Source organism: Chiloscyllium punctatum, chromosome 2 (genome assembly GCF_047496795.1).
Source record: "Chiloscyllium punctatum isolate Juve2018m chromosome 2, sChiPun1.3, whole genome shotgun sequence".
In the NCBI taxonomy this organism is placed as follows: Eukaryota; Metazoa; Chordata; class Chondrichthyes; order Orectolobiformes; family Hemiscylliidae; genus Chiloscyllium; species Chiloscyllium punctatum.
Genome location: NC_092740.1, coordinates 11,991,971 through 12,014,276, shown reverse-complemented (window position 1 = coordinate 12,014,276; position 22,306 = coordinate 11,991,971). Strand labels below are relative to the sequence as shown.

Sequence of the window (22,306 nt, the reverse complement as noted above, 5' to 3'; positions counted from 1 at the left end):
TAGTAGGAAGAATAGAGAAATGGACAATTTTCTAAATGGGAGAAATTTAAGAAATCTGAAGTGCAAAGAAACAAGAGAGTTCTAGTCCCGGATTCTGTCAAGGAAAACTTGCACATTGAGTCATTAATTAGGAGAAATTGAGATGCTGGAGATTGGAGGCAAAAAGTGTGGTGCTGGAAAAGCACAGCCGGTCAGCTGGCGCCTGAGGAGCAGGAGAGTCAACGCTTTGAGTATTCCTGGTGAAAAGCTTATGTTCGAAATGCCGATTCTCCCGCTCCTTGGATTCTACCTGACTGGCTGTGCATTTCCAGCACCACAATTTTTGACTCTGAGTCAGTAGTTAGGAAGGCAAATGCAATGTTGGCATTTATTTGGAGAGGACTTGTTTATAAAAGCAGGGATGTACTTCTGAGGCTCTAAGGCTCTGGTCAGACCACATTTAGAGGATTGTGCGCAGTTTTGGGCCCCATATCTCAGGAAGGATGTACTGACCCTGGAGCATCTTCAGAGGAGGTTCATGAGAATGATCCCAGGAATGAAAAGCTTAACACATGAGGAAAGTTTGAGGACTCTGGGACTATACTTGATGGAGTTCAGAAGGATGAGGGGGTGGGGGGGGGATCCTGATTGAAACTTACAGAATACTAAATAGCACAAACAGAGTGGATGTTGGGAAGATGTTTCCATTGATAGGAAAGACTAGGACCTGAGGGCACAAACTTAGAAAAAAAGGGAACACCTTTTAGAATGGAGACAAGGAGAAACTTCTTCAGCCAGATGTGGTGAATCTATGGAATTCATTCCCATGGAAGGCTTTGGAGACCAGGTCATTGAATATATTTAGAACAGAGATAGATAGGTTCTTGATCGTCAAGGGGATCAAGGGTTACGAGAAGAAAGTGGAAGAATAGGGTTGAGAAACATATCCGCCATGATTGAATGACAGAGCAGACTCGTTGGGCTAAATGGCCTAATTTCTGCTCCTATGTTTTATGGTTTTATGAAATCTGCCATCCTCACCTAGTTTGGTCTACTTGTGACTCACTACTTATGGTTGACTCTCATCTGCCGTCTGAAATAGACTAGCAAGCCACTTAGTTGTATCAATCGCTACAAAGTCTCCTCCCTAAAAGCATTGTGGGTCAACCCATAAGAAGTAGATTGCAGCAGTTCAAGAAGGCAGTTCAGCACCAGCTTCTCAAGGACATCTGGGGATGGGCTGCGGGCCCAGCCAGCAATGCCCACATTCCCCAAATGAATAAACAAAATCCATCACTTTTGACATAAGGTTCCTTCACCATTGAGGCACAGTAGCAAGACTGTTTCCCATCTACACGATGCACTGCAGGATTCACCAAGGTTATTCCAAACCCATTACCACTGCCATCTAGGAGGACAACCACCTGTTGATTCCCCTTCAAACCATTCACCATCCTGACTATGTATGTACATAAAGACAGTTTTATGAATAAAGGATATTTTTGAAATAGCAAAAGTCACTGGGTCAAAATCCTGGAGCTCCTTCATCGCGATGTCTAAGCGCCCTATGATCTGTATGTCCTTGTTTGCTGTGATCTGCCTGTACTGTTCGCAAAACAAAGATTTTCACTGTGCTTAGGTACATATAACCACAATAAATCAAATCAAATCATGATGTCTGTGCACCACAGAGACTACAGCAGTTTAGGAAGGCTATTTACCTAGCCCTCCATTACAAGGACAATTGGGGAAGAGGAATAAATGCTGGCCAGGCCAGAAATACTCATAGCCTGAGTATTTCACAATGAAAATGGTTTTTACGTTAGTTCCCCAGCAGTTAAATCACTGATACTTCCCAATTATCATTCATATTGTGTATGAATCATTAAAATACATGACAGCTGCATAGGAAGTGAAGTAACTTCTCTATTCTGAGTTACAAAGACAAGAAGCAGTGGGCAAGAAGGACTACAGTCTGAAGACTTAACAATGAATTCTCTCTATTTTTGGCTGTCTGCATTCATGTCAGTTTCAGTGCGGGGTCATAGTAAGTATTTGTAATATTTACTGTTCAAATTTATTCTTATTAATCTTGCAATTCCCTCCTTCTTGATGACCACATCTGCTGACAGTTCAAGTTTCCATAACCTGGGACTGTTTAGCACTATATTTGTTCTTTTTCATTGCTGTTCCTCAACTGAGCAGCAACATTTTTGCTTGTGAAACAAATGGGTAAAATGCAGGTGCAGAAAACAATAAGAAAGGTTGATGGAATGTCAGCTGTTGTCCCAAAAGGATTTAAGCACAGGAGCAGTGATGCTTTGCTTCAATAATATAGAAACTTGATAAGGCTATTCTTGGAATACTGTGTACAGTGTATAAATTTGTTATCTCAGGAAGGATATTATTTCTAAAGAGTGAATGCAACAAAGGTTTAGCAGACTTGTTCACAGGATGGCGGGATTGTGCCATGAAGATTGAATTGGGCAAACTGGGTCTGTACTCTCGAGAGTTTCAAAGAATGAGAGGTGATCTCAAAGGACCACAGAATCATACAGTACAGAAGAGGCCCTTTGGCCCATCAAGTCTCCAACAACAGAAACTACTCCAAATCTACACCAGTGCCACTTCCCTGCACTTGGCCCAGCGCTTTGAATGTTATGACGTTTCAAATGCTCAGGCATGTATTTTTTAAAGGTTGTGAGGTTTCCTGCCTCAACAACAGGGTGGCATGGTGGCTCAGTGGTTAGCAGTGCTGCTTCACTGCACCAGGGTCCTGCGTTTGATTTCACCCTTTGGCAGCGTTTGTGCGGAGTTTGCACATTCTTCATTGGTTTCGTCCGGTTGCCCCAGTTTTCTTTCAGAGTCCAAAGATGTGTAAAAAGTTAAAAATCACACAACACCAGGTTATAGTCCAACAGGTTTAATTGGAAGCACACTAGCTTTCGGAGCGACGCTCCTTCATCAGGTGATTGTGGAGGGCTTGATCATAACACAGAATTTATAGCAAAAATTTGCCGTGTGATGTAACTGAAATTATACATTGAAAAATTGATTGTCTGTTAAGCCTTTCATCTGTTAGTTTCACTTCTTTCATGTGTAAATCACAAAACCCTTTTTTTTAAAGTTGCATTCTTGGGTTAGCTGTTAACAATGGTGATAGCTAGACAATATTTTGAAGGTGTTAGCCCCCTGTGTTCTCTGTCTATGACCTGATGTTTAGATTGATTCTAATCTAAAAAGTGAGATAACAGAGTTTTACATAAATTCATGCAGTTTTTGAGCTCAGAGTTCTACATGAATGTATGCAGTATCGACACAAAGATGTGTAGGTTACGTGGATTAGCCATAGGAAATGCAGGGATAGGGTAGGTAGGTGAGTGAGTTGATGTTTGGATGGGATGCTCTTTGAAGGATTGGTGTGGATTTGAGGGGCTGAATGACCTGTTCTGCACAGTTGGGATACCTTCCCAGACAATGCATTCCAGACTATCACCACCCTTTTGGTGAAAATTGTTTCTTTAAACACCCCTCTGAATCTGCTGCCTTTCACCTTGAAATTATGCTCCTTTTTTACTGACCCTTCAACGAAGGGGAACAGTTACGTTCTATCCACATTGTCCATGCCTCTCATAATCTATCAGGTAACCCCTCCTCAGCCTACTCTGCTCTATAAACCAACCTGAGTTTGTCCAGTCTGTCTTCAGAGCTAAACTGCTCCATCCCAGGCAACATTCTGGTGAATCCCCTCAGTACCCTCTCCAATGCAATCACATCCTTCCTTCAGTGTAGTGATCAGAACTGGACATGGTGCTCTCATTGAAACTTGCAAAACACTTACCAAAATACATGTAGGTGAGGTGTTTCTTTGGTTATGAATCTCTAGAAAATAGGAGCAGGAGTAGACTATTTGGCCTTCTCCGCCATTCAATATGATCTTGGTTGGTCTTCTACCTCAATGCCATATTCTCACTTTCTCTCCAAACCCCTTGATAGCATTAATATCCAAAACTGTATCAATTTCTTTCATTGAACATACTCAGCCTCCACAACCTGCTGTGGTAGTGAATTTCACACGTTGGCCACCCTTTGAATGAAAAAATGTTTCCCCATTTCAATCCAAAATGGTTAACCCATGTCCTGAGACAGTGACTCCCCCAACCAGGGGAAACATCTTCCCTGTATCTCATATGTCCAACTCTTTGACATTTCAATCAGATCCCCTCTCTTTCTTATAAACTCTAATGAATACAGGCCCAGCTGAATCAACCTCTCCTCATAGAAAATCCCACCATCTTTGGGGAATCTTTAAACTGGCGAAACAATTTATAAAGAAGGGGATGCCAGTTAGGGCTGAGATGAGGAGAAATCTTTTTCCTCAGAGAGTGGTGAATGTTTTGAATTTTAAGACCGTAAGACATAGGAGCAGAAATTAGGCCATTCAGCCTATCAAGTCTGCTCCACCATTCAATCAGGGCTGATAGGTTTTTCAAACCTATTTTCCAGCCTTCTCCCCATAAGCTTTGGTCCCCATGGCAATCAAGAATGTTTCTACCTCTGTTTTAAATATATTCAATGACTTGGCCTCCCCAGCCTTCTGTGGCAATGAACTCCAGAGATTCACCACTCTTTGGCCAAAGACATTTCTCCTTATCTCCATTTTAAAAGGTCTTCCCTTAGAGTAAAGACTGGGACATCAGGTCCTAGTCTCTCCTATAAATGGAAACACCTTCCCAACATCTGCTCTGGCCAGGCCATTCAGTATTCTGAAAGTTTCAATCAGATCCTCCCTCATCCTTCTAAACTCCATCAAGTATGGTCCCAGAGTCCTCAAGTGTTCATCATATGTTAGGCCTTTCATTCTTGAGATCATTCTTGTGAACTTTCCCTGGACCTGCTCCAGAACCAATATATCTTTGCTGAGGTATGGGGCCTAAATTTGCTCACAATATTTTACATGTGGTCTGACCAGAGCCTTATAGACCCTCAGAAGTACATCACTGCTTTTATATTCTAGTCCCCTCAAGATGAATGACAACATTTGCCTTCCTAACTACTGACTCAACCTGCAAGTTTACCTTAAGAGAAACCTGAATTAGAACTCCCAAATCTCTTTACACTTCAGCTTTCTGAATTTTCTCCATATTTTGAAAAAAGTCTATGCCTTTATTCTTCCTTCCAAACTGCTTTATCTCATACTTTCCCATATTGTATTTCATCTGCCACTTCTTTACCGACTCTCCTAAGCTGTCTAAATCCTACCACTCCCCACCTCTTCCTCCGCTACATTGATGACTGCATTGGCGCCACCTCGTGCTCTCGCGAGGAGGTTGAGCAATTCATCAACCTCACCAACACATTCCACCCTGACCTTAAATTTACCTTGACCATCTCTGACTCCTCCCTCCCCTTCTGGACCTCTCCATCTCCATTAATGACGATCGACTTGATACCTATATTTTTTACAAACCCACCGACTCCCATAGCTACCTGGATTACACCTCTTCCCACCCCACCTCCTGCAAAAATGCCATCCCGTATTCCCAATTCCTCCGCCTCCACTGTACCTGCTCCCAGGAGGACCAGTTCCACCACAGAACACACCAGATGGCCTCCTTCTTTAGAGACTGCAATTTCCCATCCCACGTGGTGAAAGATGCCCTCCAACGCATCTCGTCCACATCCCGCACCTCCGCCCTCAGACCCCACTCCTCCAACCGTAACAAGGACAGAATGCCCCTGGTGCTCACCTTCCACCCTACCAACCTTCGCATAAACCAAATCATCCGCTGACATTTCCACCACCTCCAAACAGACCCCACCACCAGGGATATATTTCCCTCCCCACCCCTTTCCGCCTTCCGCGAAAACCGTTCCCTCTGTGACTACCTGGTCAGGTCCACGCCCCCCAACAACCCACCCTCCCATCCTGGCACCTTCCCCTGCCACCGCAGGAATTGCAAAACCTGCGCCCACACCTCCTCCCTCACCTCCATCCAAGGCCCTAAAGGAGCCTTCCACATCCATCAAAGTTTTACCTGCACATCTACTAATATCATTTATTGTATCCGTTGCTCCCGATGCGGTCTCCTCTACATTGGGGAGACTGGACGCCTACTAGCAGAGCACTTTAGTGAACATCTCCAGGACACCCTCACCAATCAACCACACCGACCTGTGGCCCAACATTTCAACTCTCCCTTCCACTCTGCCGAGGACATGGAGGTCCTGGGCCTCCTTCACCACCGCTCCCTCACCACCAGACACCTGGAGGAAGAACGCCTCATCTTCTGCCTTGGAACACTTCAACCCCAGGGCATCAATGTGGACTTCAACAGTTTCCTCATTTCCCCTTCCCCCAACTCACCCTAGTTCTAAACTTCCAGCTCAGTAACTGTCCCCATGACTTGTCCGGACTTGTCCTACCTGCCTATCCTCTTTTCCACCTATCCACTCCATCCTCCCCCCCCCCCCCACCCGACCTATCACCTTCATCCCCTCCCCCACTCACCTATTGTACTCTATGCTACTTTCTCCCCACCCCCACCCTCCTCTCACTTATCTCTCCACGCTTCAGGCTCACTGCCTTTATTCCTGATGAAGGACTTTTGCCCGAAACGTTGATTTTACTGCTCCTCGGATGCTGCCTGAACTGCTGTGCTCTTCCAGCACCACTGATCCAGAATCTGGTTTCCAGCATCTGCAGTCATTGTTTTTACCTAAATCCTTCTGCAGCCTCCCCATCCTTTCAGTACTTCCTGCCCCTATCTTTGTATCATCTGCAAATGTAGCCAGAAAACCGTCAATTCTTCCATCCAAATCATTAATGTATAAAGTGAAAAGCTGTTGACCCAACTCCGACCCTTGTGGAACACCACAAGGCACCGGCTGCCATCCTGAGAAGGAGCCTTTTATCCCCACTCTCTGCCTTCTGCCAGACAGCCAATCTTCTGCCCATACTAGTACCTTGCCTCTAACATCATGGGCCCTTATCTTACCCAGCAGCCTCCTGTGCAACACCTTATCAAAGGCCTTCTACTTCAGAATGGTTATTTTTTAAATTCCTTTGTGGGATGTGGGGATTTATGGTTAACCAGCATTTATTGCCTATTCCTAGTTGCCCTTGCGAAAGTGGGGGTGAGATGCCTTCTTGAACCACTGCAGTCCACCTGCTGTGGGTTGACCCACAATGCTCTTAGGGACGAAATTCCAGGATTTTGACACAGTGACAGTGAAGGAATGGTGAAATATTTCCAAGTTAGGATGGCGAGAGGCTTGCAGGGGACATGAAGATGGTGGTGTGCCTGTGTATCTGCTGCCCTTGTCCTTCTGGATGGAAGTGGTCATGGGTTTGGAAGGTTCTGTCTCAGGGGCTTTGGTGAATTTCTGCAGTGCATCTTGTAGATGGTGCAGAATGCTGCTACTGAGCATCGGTGGTGGAGGGAGTGGATGCTTGTGGATGTGGTGCTAATCAAGCGGGCTGCTTTATCCTCGTTGGTATCAGTGTTACTGGAGAGGCACTCATCCAGGCCAGTGAAGAGTATTCCATCATACTCCTGACTTGTACCTTGTAGATGTTGGACAGACTTTGATGAATCAGCAGGTGAGTTACTTGCCACAGTATTCCTAGCCTCTTACTTGCTCTTGTAGCTGTCATGCTTTTGTGGTGAGTCCAGTTGAGTTTCTGGTCAGTGATAAGCCCCCAGGATGTTGATAGTAGGGATTTGGTGTGAGTAACACTATTAAATGTCAACAGGCAGTGGTCAGATTATCTCTTATTGTTGATGGTTATAGCATTGTACAACTGTTACTTGCTACTTGCCAGCCCAAGCCTGGCTGTTATCCAGATGGAGTCAAAGAGTCACAGAGTCAGAGAGTCATGCAATCATACAGCATGGAAATAGACGCTTCGGTCCAACCAATCCATCTCAACCCGTACTCCCAAACGAAAATAGTTCAACCGACCTTATCTAAATGTTTAATAGCAGTATAATTTCCCCACCCCCAACTAAACACTTTCCCATACTGTCTGTTCCTCTCCTTCTCCATGGCTATTGTAAAGGTGATTCTGGATTAGTGGTGCTGGAAGAGCACAGCAGTTCAGGCAGCATCCAAGGAGCTTCGAAATCGACGTTTCGGGCCCTTGGATGCTGCCTGAACTGCTGTGCTCTTCCAGCACCACTAATCCAGAATCTGGTTTCTAGCATCTGCAGTCATTGTTTTTACCTTATTGTAAAGGTGAGGCAGCTGTGGTCACTGTCACCAAAATATTTTCCCACCGAAGATCTGACACCTGCTCATTGCCTAGCACCTAATCCAATATGGCCTCCTCCCCACTTCTCCCAGTCAGCCTATCTACATATTGAGCCAGGAATCCTTCCTGGACACACCTGACAAACCATCCACCCCCACTGCATATTGGAGAAGTCAAAGTCGCCCATAACACCTGCACCTTTCCAAGGTCTGCTGTCCAATCTGCTCTTCCATCTCTCTGCTGTTATTGGGGGATCTATAGAAAACACCCAATAAAATGACTGCTCTTTTCCTGTTACTGACTTCTACCCAGACTGACTCAGTAGACAAATCCTCCTCAACAACCTCCTTTTCTGAAGCTGTGATGCACTCTCTCATTAACAATGTCACTGCCCCTCCTCCTTTACCCTGCCCCCTCCCTGTTCTTTGTAAAAGATCTAAACCTGGAACATCCAGCAACCATTCCTGCTCCTGTGAAATTCATGTCTCCATTGTGGCCACAACATTGTAGTTCCAAATACTGATCCATGCTCAAAGTTCACCACTCTTATTCCTGACATTCTCTGCATTGAAACAGATACATTTTAACCATCCCTTTGCCCTATCAATTGTGTATCTTTCCTGACAGACTCACTGCATTCTATTTCTGCCCGTTTAACAACTACTCTCTCCTCTGATCTGTAGCTCTGGTTCTCATCCTCCTGCCAAACTAGTTTAAACTGTCCCAAAGTGCTCCAGCAAATCTCCTGCCCAGGACATTGGTACCCCTCCAGTTTAGGTGCAAATCGTCCTTGAAATACAGGTCCTACCTTCCCCAGAAGGTACCCCAATGATCTACGTATCTGAAGCCCTCCCTCCTGCACCAGCCCTGTAGCCACTTATTTAGCTGCATTCGCTCCCTGTTCCTTGCCTCACTAGCACGTAGTACTAATAGTAATCCTGAGATTACTACTCTGCTAGACTTGTTAATGGCTTCCAAACTAACTCCCTGAAATCAGCTTTTAGGTCCTCATCCCTTTTCCTAGCTATGTCATTGGTGCCAATGTGAACCACTATTTCTGGCTGCTCCCCCTTCCCCTTTGGAATTTTGTAGATGCAATCAGAGTCATCCCAGACCCTGGCATCTGGGAGGTAGCAAGCCTTCCGGGAGTTCCGTTCACAACCACAGAATCTCCTGTCTGTTCCTCTAACTGTTGAGTCTCCTACCATTAATGGTTTTCTATCCTCTCCACTTCCCCTCTGAGCCACAGAGCCAGGCTCAGTGCCAGAGACCTAGTACTTCCTACAACTTACTCACCACCGAAGTCAGACTCACAGTGTAATCTTGGGGCATAGTTTAACTGGTTGGCCGAATTCAAATTTGTTTTTGTATCCAGGCAACACAGCTCTTAGCTAGTTGTTTGACCAATTGTTACATTGTTAACTTGTTCAGAACACTGTGCTATCCAGAAATTTCAGCACCCTTAAAGATATAATATACCCACAACTTCATAACAGTAGATACAAACTAATATCTAATTACTTGCAATAATTAGTAACTCTTTGTTTCGTACATAAGGCTGGTCAGTGTATTAGTTTGTATCTTAGCACAGTAAGTTACATTGTGTATATTTCAGCCTTAATGCCCTTTTATCAATCTGATGAGTATTAGTTACTGTCAGTCAACCAGTGGCAATTGCCACCCTGGAAATCAAGCCCAACTATTCCTGGCGTTGTCACAAAAGTTAAAGATTTTAAAATAAGGACCAAATTTCCCCAATTTTCCTGATTTTTAGACCTTGTTGACAGAAAGCACTGACCAGCCTTATGTACGAAACAAAGAGTTACTAATTATTGCAAGTAATTAGATATTAGCAACGGATAAATAATCGGCATACAGCACTACATGATAAAACTGTCAGGCAAAAGTGAGGACTGCAGATGCTGGAAATCAGAGTCTAAATTAGTGTGGTGCTGGAAAAGCACAGCAGGTCAGGCAGCATCCGAGGAGCAGGTACATGAAACACACACACAAAAGTTAGAGATGAATTAGTAAAGAAAAACTTGGAAGGCATTTCAGTGATTCCTATTCTTGGGTTGTTAAGATGATCTTTATATTCCTATGCTTTCAGGTCAGTATGTTGCTTTCTTGTCATCTTTCTTCAGATGTTTTTACTGGTTTGTAAGAGACCCAAGGTGGCAGGTTCACTTATGAAAGGTCTCTGATTTATCATTAAAAGTCACAGCTTACGATGATTTCTGAAAGGAAAACAAATTAGTTTTCTTCAGGTTAAAAGTCGATTTTGGCTGCAGAGAACAGCGAAACAGCTGGTGAAGATCAAAACAGTTTTTTCTGTACCTTGTTTCCAGACCCAGGTGGTCCAGTTACCTGAGAATCAAACACATAGTTGTTGACAGGCAAAAGGTTTTTGTCACAATGGGTACATTTGTACAGTCAGTTGCTATCATTTCATTTGCAACCACTTCAATTCCTGTTTGTTCAGACAGTTATTTGCACAATACTTACCATAAATGCCAGGTTACTTGGTTTTCGAAATATGCAGCAATTTGTTAAACCAGTGGTTGTAAAATATTTCTTCCACATTTCCACCAAGAATTTAAAATAAAATCACAAAAGGACTCCATCTTTGCACAACTGCGAAGATTCATTTGTTCAGATTTTAATTGGATGGTAGCTCAGTGGTGAGCATTGCTACCTCACAGCCTCTCAGGGCACTGCGGTTCGATTCCAGCCTCAGGTGACTGAGTGGAGTTTGCACAATCTCCCTGCATCTGTGTGGGTTTCCTCTGGGTGCTCTGGTTTCCTTCCACAGTCCAAGGATAAGCTGAAAATGTGTTGCTGGAAAAGCGCAGCAGGTCAGGTAGCATCCAAGGAGCAGGAGAATCGACGTTTTGGGCATGAGCCCTTCTTCAGGAATGAAAGGCTCATGCCCGAAACATTGATTCTCCTGCTCCTTGGATGCTGCCTGACCTGCTGCGCTTTTCCAGCAACACATTTTCAGCTCTGATCTCCAGCATCTGCAGTCCTCACTTTCTCCTCACAGTCCAAGGATGTGCAGGTTAGGTGGATTAACCATGGGGAATGCAGGGTTACAGGGTTAGGGTAGAGAGTGGGTCTGGATGGGATGTCCTTTGGAAGGTCAGTGTGGACTCAGTGGACTGACTGGCCTGTTTCCACACTGCAAGGATTATATAATTTGCTGATTGTAATAATTGTAAATATTGTTGTGACTAATTTCTGGCTGTTTCTCTCCTTATTTAATCATTTTGTTTTACTTTTTTCCATTTTATGCCTGATTTATCATCAGATTCACCCAGGTTTCCTTCTCAGTCCTTGTGCTTTTGTTTTCATGATATATTGCATGATTAAAGAGACACAGACAACTACCTGATGAAGAAGCAGCCCTCCGAAAGCTAGTGCTTCAATTAAACCTGTTATATAACCTGGTGTTGTGTGATTTTTAACTTTGTACACCCCTCCAACACTGGGGCCAGTACGGTGGCTCAGTGGATAGCACTGCTGCCTCACAACGCCAGGGACCCGGGTTCGATTCCAGCCTTGAGCAACTGTCGGTGTGGATTTTGCACATTCTCCCCGTGTCTGTGTGGGTTTCCTCCGGGTGCTCCGGTTTCCTCCCACAGTCCAAAGATGTGCAGGTCAGGTGGATTGGCCATGCTAAATTGCCCACAGTGTCAGGGGTAAATACAGGGTAGGGGAATGGGTCTGGGTGGGTTGCTCTTCGGAGGGTCGGTGTGGACTTGTTGGACCGAAGGGCCTGTTTCCACACTGTATGGAATCTAATCTAATCTCCAACTCATGACCTTTATCATACCTTTTATTTTAATGTGCTTTTGGAGGAACCTTGCTAGATTACTGCATTGCATCTTGTAGAGATGCGTCTTAAAAGGAGTCATTTAACAAGGGCTTTCTTGAGTTAATAAAAAGGATTAATTTATTAGTTATTAAATGTGAAAAGAATTAATAACATAGCATACAGTTTATGAATAAGAAATGAGACCAAATGAAGGTTTGTTCTTATTTACTAATGGGACATGATTGGTCAGCGTTTATTGATTGGCCTCAGCTGCCCGTGAACTGAGCTATTTCAATGGGCAGTTGAAAGCTACATTGCTGTGGAGCTAGAGTCACACGTAGGGCTGACCAGATAAGAATGGCAGATTTCCTTCCCTAAAGGATATTAATGAGCCAGTTGGATTTTTCTGACTCATAACAATGGTTTCATTATCATCAGTAATTTGTTAATTGAAACTGAATTCAACTTCCACCATGACAGGATTTCAACCCGAGTTTCTGGATTAATATTTGAGCAATAAGTTGATTAGGGATAGTCAACACAGTTTTGTGAAGGGTAGGTCATGTGTTCTTTGAGAAGGTGACCAAACAGGTGGATGAGGGTAAAGCGGTTGATGGGGTATATATGGATTTCAGTAAGGCGTGTGATAAAGTTCCCCATGGTAGGCTATTGCAGAAAATACGGAGGCATGGGATTGAGGGTGATTTGGCAGCTGAAAGAAGACAGTGTGGGTGGTTAATGAGAGATGTTCATCTTGGAGTTCAGTTACTAGTGGTGTACCGCAGGGATCTGTTTTGGGGCCACTGCTGTTTGTCATTTTTATAAGTGACCTGGATGAAGGCAGAGAAGGATGTGTTAGTAAATTTGCAGATGAGGCTAAGGTCGGTGGAGTTGTGGATAGTGCCTACGGATGTTGCAGGTTACAGGAAAATATAGATAAGCTGCAGAGCTGGGCTGAGAGGTGGTAAGTGGAGTTGAATGCAGAAGATGTGTGAGGTGATTCACTTTGGAAGGAGCAACAGGAGTACACAATACTGAACTAATGGTAAGATTCTTGGTATTGTAGATGAGCAGAGACATCTCGGTGCCCAGATACATAGATCCCTGAAAGTTGCCACCCAGATTGATAGGGTTGTTAAGAAGGCATACGGAATATTGGCTTTTACTGATAGAGGGATTGAGTTTCAAAGCCATGAGGTCATGTTACAGCTGTACAAAACTCTGGTGCGGTTGCACTTGGAGTATTGCGTGCAGTTCTGGTCACCACATTGTAGGAAGGATGTGGAAGCTTTGGAAAGAGTTCAGAGGAGATTTACTGGAATGTTGCCTGGTATGGAGAGAAGGTTTTATGAGGAAAGGCTGAGGGACTTAAGGCTGTTTTCTTTAGATAGAAGAAGGTTGAGAGGTGACTTAATTGAGAAATACAAGATAATCAGAGGATTAGATCGGGTGGACAGCGAGAGCCTTTTTCCTCAGATGGCGAAGGCTAGCATGAGGGGACATAGCTTTAAATTGAGGGGGTGATAGATATAGGTCAGATGTTAGAGGTAGTTTCTTTACTCAGAAAATAGTAGGGGTGTGGAATGCCCTGCCTGCAATACTGGTAGACTCACCAACTTGAAGGGTATTTAAATGGTCATTGGATAGGTATATGGATGAAGATGGAGTAGTGTAGGTTAGGTGGGTTTCAGATTGGTTTCACAGGTTGCCGCAAAATCGAACATTACTGCGCTGTAATGTTCTATGTTCCACATTCTACATTCAATGATACCACTTGACCATCACCTCCTCTCTCAATAGTCCAAAGATCATTCTCCTGGTTCATTCATTGAATGCTAGTAAATGAACAGTTAATTTCAGGGCTCTTAGCTTTTGCAGATAAGTTGAAATTTTTTAGCCCTGTTTCCTGTTGATGGTATTTAATTGACAGCACTCAGAGTGAGAGGGTCATAGAGTCAGAGATTCATACAGCACAGAAAAAGACCCTTCAGTCTAACTTGTCTGTGCCAACCAGATATCCCAATCTGACCAAATCCTGTTTGCCAGCATTTGGCCCATATCCCTCTCAACCGTTCCTACACCCATCCAGATTCTTTATAATTGTTGCAATTGTATAAGCGTCCACCACTTCCTCTGGCAGCTTGTTCCATACATGCACCATCTTCTGATTAGAAACGTTGCCCCTCAGATCCTTTTTAAATCTTTCCCCTCTCACCTTAAACCCATGTCCTCAATGTTTGGACTGCCCCTCCCTTAGGGAATAGACTTTTGCTATTCACCCCATCCAAGTTCCTGACGATTTTGTGAAATTCTGTAAGGTCACCTCTCAGACTCTGCTGCTCCAGGGGAAACAAGCTTCAGCCTATTCCACCTCTCCCTAGAACTCAAACTTTTCTTGTTTTTTTTCCCTTCAAACTCACTTTTTGGTTGGATGATTTTCAGCACACAGTGTGGGTGATCCCTTTCACCTGAAAAAGGGGGATGATTAGTGGGCGGTCATTTGATTGTGATCTTTATGCCACACCAGCCTGAATCCAGGCTAGTACACATGAACCCCACATCTTTCTTCACTATTACAAACAGATCAAAGTTACAATTGATTATTAGCCCCCTTTTATGTGTATTCTTGGTAAGGCAATATGCAAGAGGCGGCTTTCTGCTGACAGAAGGGAATTAGTTACCTTCTTCATTCTCTCTTCTTGTTATCTTTCTCTCCTTGTTTGAAGTTTCCCTGACAATCTGCAGGTGTAACATTCCACAGATCCCACACTGGTCAAAGGCTATTTCTTTTAATTGTTTTACTTGTTAATAATGTGAATTGACAGAGGAAAGATCTATTTGAAACCCAGGGATGTACAAAGATGGCTGCATGCCAAGAAAGCAGTACAATGTCTCAACTTTCTCAGAAAACAAAGGAAATTCAGCAGTCCACAAGGACTCTAACCAATTTCTATAGACGCACAATAGAAAGCAATCTATCTGAATGCATTACTGTATGGTATGGCAACTGTTCTTCCCAACACTGCAAAAGACTACAGAGACTCATTCAGAAACCAACCCTCCATTCATTGACTCCACCTATACCTCCCACTGCCTTGAGAAGGCAACTAATATAATCATAGACCCCTCACAGACTGGTTATTCTCTCTTCCACACTCTTCTTCCGTCAGGCAGAAGTTATAAAAATTTGAATACACACATGAACAGATTCAAGAATATCTTCTTCCTCGCTGGAATGGAACTCTTAAAAATGTTAATGTTGATCTATGTCTCTGTGGCTGTCACACTGTATTCTGCACTCTGTTCTGCTACCCTGATGCACTTCGTATAGTATGAGCACCTATAGCTCGTAAAACATTTTTCACTATATCTTGGTACCTGTGACAATAAGTCAGTCAATCCATATTTTGATATGTATTGTGAACTCTGGTTGTGTAGCTGCAGGTTTCAGCAATATGAAGATGAACTGCAGCTGGGGGTGCTGTTTATAGGTGAAACTGATTGGACCAATTATCAATGGCAAAAGTGCTGCGCTTGACAACGGCAAGATGATTGGTTGTCAGGGAACTGAACAGCTTGGAGTGAGACAGAGAGAAGCTGGTTCAGCTCAGGAAAGAAACCAGCAGGTCTGCAGCAGTCAGAAACTCTCTCTTAGTTCCCTGCAATAAGTCACTTTAAATCAGAGGATCACCAGCTTATCTTTCCTTCAGCAGTTAGTGCAAACTGTGACCTTGAATTGGAAAAGTTAGAGACCTTTTATATGTGAACCAGCCACCCTGTCCCTCTTGTAAGCCATTGGAATGATCCAGAATAAAATAAGGACAAGGAGAAACTTTCATATTAGCAAGAACCAACCCAAAACATTTGTGAACAAAAAATTTATGGAGCTGTTTTCCCTCTGCCCATGCTTTTTTATTTCCTGTTTATCATTGTCTATCTGTATGTATGTGTATGTGAGGGGGAGTTTATGTGGGATTTACAGTTGTAACTTACAGCGTTTATTTCACTTAGTTTAATTGTTTTGCCAGTAGCTAGAATCTAATGGCCTGTGATAAGTAGTGATTACCTGGGAAGTTCAGAAACCTGGTCCGTGATATTTATCCAACTGAGTCTGAAGATTGGGTCGGTTGGGGACTTCACAAATTTCTTTGAAAAACTTTAAATGTTGTGACCACTCAGAGAATAGCAGGGCTTGATTTACAGTGCATTACCTGAGTGAGTCATGATACAGGACAGTCACTGAATTTATATTTGCTCTAAACTTTCTTGTAGACCTCTTTAAAAAAATTGAAATACACTGGGGATTAAAAGTTTTAAAAATGTCCACCCTACTTTGGGTTCTCATCCATTGTTATTGCATTTCAACCCTGACCAACCCACCCCCTCACCTCTCACAAAACCACCCGCCCATATGTTCTATTTCATTTTATTGCAATGGATGAAAGAATCAAATACATAAAACAATACACACACACGTTAATATTCTTAGCTCTAATCAATGCTATCTTTTCGGTTCTAATCGGTTCCCTCTAAGTTCTGGACAAATAGTTTTCAGACCATAAAACCATCAGAAACAGGAATGGCAATAGACTGATCAGCCCCTTGAGCCTGCTCTGCCATTCAATACAATCCTGGCTGATCTGTCATTATTCACATCCACTTTCCTGCATTTTCCCCACAACCTTCAATTCCTTTACTGTTCAAGAAGCTATCTGTCTCAGCCTTAGACATATGCAAGTACCCTGCTCCCCACAGCTCTCTATGGTTAAGGAATTCCAAAGACTCATAACCCACTGAGAGAGGAAATGCCTCCTTATCTCAGTTTTAAGTTATTCTGCTCTGAAGTGGGTGAATAAAGAGTCTAGATTTGCCGGTATTTCTCTACTGTAGTAGATGGTTCCGCGGGGTCTCTAATTTATCCCTGCTTCTACCCTTGGTTGCTAGGTCAGTGACATTATCTGCTTGCTGGTTGTGTTGCTTTAGCATGTTGACATGATACAGTTTTTGCACTTTTCTATGATCTGGGGTCTCAATCCAACAATTCATTTCCCTGAGCTTTATTGCTACTCCACCCAGGCCACTGAGTTAGGCCTTTAAGGATTAATCTGGTGTTGGTAGGAGCATTAACACATAGTCTTCTGGCTGAAAGGTTTGGGCTCCTGGTGTGTTTATCTGATTTTTGTTTCTTCAGTGTTTGGGAGATAGTTTGGTGACAGCCATTCTCAGGAGTTCCTCTGAAGGTAACATGCTGAAGACCTCCACTGGATCAGACACAAGTTATCTTCTATGTTTTCAAACCATTCTGGAATATTTTGAACATGAAATGTGAGCTCTGATCTGACTGGATCTTGATGGGTAGGCCACACTTGGGAAAAGGACTGGACCAACATTCTTGCTATTATTTTGGCAGATATGATTTTCAGGGAAACAATCTTTCGGAGAAGGATAGCCACATCCATAATGATGAGAATGTATTGATAATCCTTTTTTGTTTTGGGAATCAGTCCCACACAGTGCATTAACACCTTACTAAATGGTTCCCAAAACTTGGCATGAGAATCAGAAATGTAGGTTGGGGCTTAATCACAATCTTGCACATGTGACAAATTCTGCAAAAAACCTTGCTTTGCGGAGCTCTGGCCAGCACAAATGCTGGTTGATGTGGGCTAGGGCTTTGCACATACTGACATGCCCAGCTATCAGATTCACGTATGCTAGCTGGTGCTTTCGGCCACCTTGAAAGCATGACCTCCTGTTGGATCACTGTCCATTCCTTGTCTGAAAGTCAATGAGGGGCTGGTTTCCTTTCCTCAGCAGCACCTCATTTATAATGTAGTGGTATTCAGGGACTGTTTCTGCCTCAGCGTCAGTGCGAGCTAGTGTTTTTAACAATGTGTTAGCTTGTTGTGCTGCTACCAAATGTTATACCTCAGCTGATGCTTTTAATCCACAAGTCAGATCCCAGGCAAAAAATGCCTTGGCAGATCATTTGAATCCTCATGTGTAACATCCCCTAATTCTGCAAGTAATGCTCCAGCATTGAAATCTATACCGTGGCAACACAAACTCAAGAAAGCCTTTTGGAGTTTTAACATGACAATTTACCCAGTCTAATTCTTTTATTTAATCTGTGGATTCATGATCAGAACCTCAAATCTTTTACGATCAGACCCCAGGTGACATATCCCTAGTTATTACAGTACTGGAAGGATACTCCTTAACATCCTGGGTGAGGAGGGATGAACTGGCTGCTCTTCCTTATTCACTGCCTCCTCAGTTGGTTTCAATAGGTTAATTGAAGAAAATCCATCTCTTGTAGATACCTTTCCCCTATCCCCGATTTAATTAATTTATACTCTCAAAGAGGCCAATTTAACAAAGTTTTCTTAATTTAAAAAAGTGAATTTATTAATTACTAAATTTGAAAAAGAATTAATAATGCAATATACTTAAATACAACTTAGGAATAACAAGTGAATCAAAAAGGAAGATAAACGATTAAAGTCTCCCTGAGTTTTTATGAAAAGTAGATTGTGAAATGTTGATAATTTAATCATTGATTTTGGCTATCTAGTCTCTTACATATGGTTGAAATGCTTTATCTTCTGTTTCCCTTTGATGGTAGACAATAGACAATAGGTGCAGGAGTAGGCCATTCTGCCCTTTGAGCCAGCACCACCATTCATTATGATTATGGCTGATCATCCTCAATCAGTATCCTATTCCTGCCTTATCCCCATAATCCTTGATTCCACTATCTTTAAGAGCTCTATCCATCTCTTCCTTGAAAGTGGACTTGGCCTCCACTACCCTCCGGGGCAGAGCATTCCATACACCCACCACTCTCTGGGTGAAGAAGTTTTTCCTCAATTCTGTTCTAAATGGCCTGTCCCTTATTTTTACACAGTGTCCTCTGGTTCTGGACTTACCTATCAGCGTAAATATGCTTTCTGCCTCCAGTGTGTCCAATCCTTTAATAACCTTATATGTCTCAATCAGATCCCCACTTCTCCTTCTAAACTCAAGTCTATGCAAGCCCAGTCGCTCCAATCTTTCAACATATGATAGTCCTGCCATTCCGGGATTTGACCTCATGAACCTACCCTGCACTCCCTCAATAGCCAGAATGTCCTTCCTCAAATTTGGAGATCAAAACTGCACACGATACTTCAGGTGCGGTCTCACCAGGGCCCTGTACAGCTGAAGGACCTCTTTGCTCCTATACTCAATCCCTCTTGTTATGAAGGCCAGCATGCTATTAGCTTTCTTCACTGCCTGCTGTACCTGCATGCTTGCTTTCATTGACTGATGTACAAGAACACCTAGATCTCGTTGTACTTCCCCTTTATCTAACTTGACTGCATTTAGATAGTAATCTACCTTCCTGTTCTTGCCACCAAAGTGGATAACCACACATTTATCCACATTAAATTTCATCTGCCATACATCTGTCCACTCACCTAGCCTGTCCAAGTCACCCTGTATTCTCATAGCATCCTCCTCACATTTCACCCTGCCATCCAGCTTTATGTCATCAGCAAATTTGCTAATATTACTTTTAATACCTTCATCTATATCATTAATGTATATTGTAAACAGTTGCGGTCCCAGCACCGAACCTTGTGGTACCCCACTGATCACTGTCTGCCATTCCAAAAGGGACCCGTTTATCACTACTCTTTGCTTCCTGCCAGCCAGCCAATTTTCAGTCCAAGTCAGTATTTTGCCCCCAATACCATGTGCCCTAACTTTGCTCTCTAATCTCCTATGTGGGCCTTTATCAAAGACTTTCTGAAAGTCCAGATACACTACATCCACTGGCTCTCCCTTGTCCATCTTCATAGTTCACAAAATTCCAGAAGATTAGTCAAGCATGATTTCCCCTTCATAAATCCATGCTGACTCTGGCCTATCCTGTTACTGCTATCCAGATGTGTTGTAGTTTCATCTTTTATAATTGACTCCAGCATCTTGCCCACGACTGACGTCAGGCTAACTGGTCTATAATTCCCTGTTTTCTCTCTCCCTCCTTTCTTGAAAAGTGGGACAACATTAGCCACCCTCCAATATGCAGGTAGTCTGACCCTGAATCTATAGAACATTGGAAAATGATTACCAATACATCCCCGATTTCGAGAGCTACCTCCTTCATTACCCTGGGATGCAGACCATCAGGTCCCGGGGACTTATCAGCCTTCAGACCTAACAGTCTCTCCAATGCCATTTCCTGCCTCATATAAATTCCCTTCAGTTCATCTATTACCCTTGGTAATGTTTAATGTCCATCAAGGGGAAACAGAAGATAAAGGATTTCAACCATATGTAAAAGACTAAATGCGTAAAATCAATGATTAACCTATCAACATTTCACAACCACCTGATGAAGGAGTAGCACTCTGAAAGCTAGTGCTTCCAAATAAACCTGTTGGACTTTAACCTGGTGTTGTGTGATTTTTAACTTGGTAAACCCCAGTCTAACACCAGCATCTCCAAATCATGCGTTCAAAATGTTAGCTATTCATTGGATCATTTTTTTCTTTATCTTTTAATGGGTGGCACGGTGGTTAGCACTGCTGCTTCACAGTGCCAGAGACCTGGGTTCAATTCCTGCCTCAGGCAACTGTCTGTGTGGAGTTTGCACATTCTCCTCGTGTCCGCGTGGGTTTCCTCTGGGTGCTCCGGTTTTCTCCCACAGTCCAAAAATGTGCAGGTTAGGTGAGTTGGCCATGCTAAATTACCCGTAGTGTTTGGTGAAAGGGAAATGTTGGGGAATGGGTCTGGGTGTATTGCTCTTCGCAGGGTCGGTGTGAACTTGTTGGGCCAAAGGGCCTGTTTCCACACTGTAAGTACTCTAATCTCTAATCTTTTTTTTTGGCAGCCACCTTAAATCGGCATTCTCTGACTCTTGATGCTTTCGCCAATCTTGTACCTCTTTCTCTATCCAAAGAGCTCTGCATTTATTTGTCCAAACATTTCCCCTCAAGAGAACTTATCTTGACTGTACTTAAGTTACCTTCTCGTTGAAAGCTGGCCTGTTGTTAGTTACAGTTTAGTTTACCAATCTTTAAATGCACTTTATGTAGACCAGATTGATTTCACTTCATTAGTTTACATCCCCCAACTGGTTACTCTTAATCAGAATTACTTGCTTCTCAGACCTTTTCATATCTAACCTAAACCCTACTAAATAATAACCACTATTTTTGAAATGTTTCCAACTGTTTCCTGATTCACCTAATCCACCTCAATCTCAAGAACTAGTTCAGCAATGCCTGTTTTCTTATTGGATTAAACATATACCAATGTAGAAAATTCTTCTGAAAGCCCTAAGGGAATTCCTAACCTTTCTCCCCTGTATACATGTCAGTTTATATTTGAATATTAGGTCCCTCACCGTTACTATAATCCTAGAATTCTTGCACTCTTCCGCAATTTCCTTACAAGTGTGTACCTCTGCAATTTTCCTACGAGTTGGTCGCTGATAAATTACATTGAACGATGTAATTGCATGTTTTTGTTCATTGGTTCGAGCTAAGTCAATTTTTTTCCTTGACCTCTCTGCGACATCATCTCTTTCTAGTGCTGCAATGTTTTCCTTGATCAATACTGCCCACACCTCCTGTTTTCATAACTTCCCTAACTTGATCTTTCCTGGACGTATTCTATTGAAGAATATTTAATACTTTGTTCTGCCTCATCTTTGAACCAGGACTCTGTATTCACCACGACATCACATTTCCACATGGATATCTGCAATGGTTATTCACTGATCTTATTTACTACAATCCATGCATTCAATTACACAGACAGGAACCTTGTCTTTATTATTTTTATTCTTTCTCTGATCCCATTTATTTCATACTCTTGTGCCATCTGTCTCTCAAATATTCTTGCAATTTCTCTTGAATATTGACTTCTGATGCTTAGACCACTGCCAAAATAAATGTAGACAAGGGGACACGGTCTTGGGATACGGCGTAGACCAATTTGAACTAAGCTGAGAAAGCACTTCTTCACTCAAAGAGTAGTGAATCTGTAGAATTCTCCACCACAAGACACTGTATAAAATCAAGAAAGAAATACTTTTTTTGGGGGCTTTAAAAGTACTAAGTGATATGGGGAGAAAGCAGGAAGATAGAAGTGAAATAGAGCATTAGCTATGATCATATTCAATGATAAGCAGGTTTGAAGGGCCAAATGGCCTACTCTCTTAGTTTCTATGTTTCTGTATAAATCCTAATTTCGGCATAGCGCAGGTT

At 42.9% G+C, this 22,306-nt stretch overlaps 1 protein-coding gene across 7 annotated transcripts in view; it reads left to right on the top strand.

The window, feature by feature from the left end:
• The first annotated feature begins 1,936 nt into the window (after window positions 1-1,936).
• The window catches only part of LOC140494241 (uncharacterized), a 63,340-nt gene continuing 42,970 nt past the window's right edge, over window positions 1,937-22,306 (top strand). For all 7 annotated transcript variants that reach the window (XM_072593515.1, XM_072593506.1, XM_072593497.1 and 4 more), the window contains exon 1: window positions 1,937-2,026. In XM_072593515.1, coding sequence (XP_072449616.1) covers window positions 1,969-2,026 — 58 coding nt within the window. In that variant the 5' untranslated portion in view covers window positions 1,937-1,968. The remainder of the gene's footprint in view (window positions 2,027-22,306) is intronic.